Source organism: Triticum urartu, chromosome 1A, assembly GCF_056163025.1.
Source record: "Triticum urartu cultivar PI428250 chromosome 1A, HENAU_Tu73, whole genome shotgun sequence".
Taxonomy (NCBI): domain Eukaryota; kingdom Viridiplantae; phylum Streptophyta; class Magnoliopsida; order Poales; family Poaceae; genus Triticum; species Triticum urartu.
The window spans coordinates 315,482,120-315,483,668 of NC_141873.1; the positions used below are offsets into that span (position 1 = coordinate 315,482,120).

The 1,549-nt window shown below is 56.9% G+C and overlaps 1 protein-coding gene across 1 annotated transcript; it reads left to right on the forward strand.

The window, feature by feature from the left end:
* Positions 1-640: 640 nt before the first annotated feature.
* On the forward strand, positions 641-1,276 carry LOC147991027 (uncharacterized). The gene has a single exon (XM_087538494.1). It carries the CDS (start codon positions 641-643, stop codon positions 1,274-1,276), a length of 636 nt encoding a protein of 211 aa, XP_087394620.1.
* Positions 1,277-1,549: the final 273 nt, after the last annotated feature.

Here is a 1,549-nt window from a genome sequence, read left to right on the forward strand (position 1 = left end):
GAGACATTGTGCAGGCTTTTGCCGATTTCTTTGGGTGGACCGTGCCCCCTGGCATCCTTGACGGCTTGGCAACCCCCATGCCTCGTCTGGTCGAGGTCTGACTGCACCGCACGCTCGCGCATCGCTGCTCCCGCCCCCACCTTTTCTCATGGATCACAACCTAGGCATTATCTTCTGGAACGTGCATGGGCTAAACAGCCGTGCCAAGCGCACCACTGTCCGCACGTTTATCACCGCGGCTGAACCTTGTATTGCTTGCCTCTCTGAAACGAAACTTGATTCAGTCTCGTTGTCGTGCGTCATGGAAACTTTGGGTGCCTTGTTTCAAGACTTCTTTTTTCTCCCGGCCGATGGCACCAGGGGTGGAATCCTCCTCGCCTGGCGTGCCGACCGTGTCGCCCTGCATAACCCTACCATAGGCCTATATCACATGTTTGCTACTGTCTCCACTAGCGGTGGATCACCTCCCTGGTGGATCACCAGTGTTTACGGGCCCCAGGCCATCCACAACAAGCTGGCTTTTGTGTCGGAGCTACATGATCTGCGAGGCAGTATTGCGGGCCCTTGGGTGTTGGGTGGAGACTTTAACATGGTCACCTCGCATGCGGACAAAAACACAGGGAGGGTGAATCACCGCACCATGGGAAGATTCCGCAGATTCATCTCCGACCACGCCCTTCGAGATATCTACCTTCACGGCCGCCGTTACACTTGGTCGAATGAGCAATCCAACCCCGTCTTGGTGAAGAATGACCGAGTCCTCTGCACCTCCTCTTGGGAAGCTGCGCACCCCAGCCATGTCCTATCATGCATGGCCACGGCCACTTCGGATCACTGCCCCCTAATTCTGAACTGCTCTCCCAGGGGCCGTGGCAAGAGGCGGTTCCATTTTGAGCGTTATTGGACAAAGTTAGATGGCTTCCTTGACACCGTGGACGCGGCCTGGAATTTGGTTCCGCCTGATCAGGACCCCTTCCGCACGATCTACGCGTGTTTGAAAGCAACTGCTCGCTCCCTCCAGAGTTGGGGAGTGCGCTCTACTGGGAACATCTCCCTCAAGCTGATGATGGCCAGAGAGCTCATCTACAGACTCGATGTGGCGCGTGATGCCCGCCAATTGTCACCGTCCGAGCAGTGGCTGCGTCAAGAGCTTCGTCGCTCCTACCTAGGGCTAGCTTCCCTCCAGCGCTCTATCCTGCGGCAGCGAGTGCATTTCAATTGGCTTTGCAAAGGCGACACTAACACCACCTTCCTGAAGATCCATGTTGATCATTAGGCCAAGAAGAACCATATCGGTTGCTTCCAGGTTGGCCCCTGCGTGTTTCCGGTGAGGTGGCCATAGTGCGGGCCGCCTTCGAGCACTTCTCCAACATTCTCGGAGCATCCACGGACAGGCCGTTCTCCATGAACCTCGAGTCCATCGACCAGCGCCGCTTCGACCTGTCGGCCCTTGACCAGCCATTTATAGAAGAGGAGATCTGGAGTGCCGTCAACCTCTTGCCGGCGGTCAAAGCCCCGGGCCCGGATGGCTTCACCGTTGAGTTCCTCC

Bases quoted from the DNA above. Each gene is read 5' to 3' on its own strand.
- LOC147991027 (XM_087538494.1), top strand. From the start codon at position 641: ATGGGAAGATTCCGCAGATTCATCTCCGACCACGCCCTTCGAGATATC.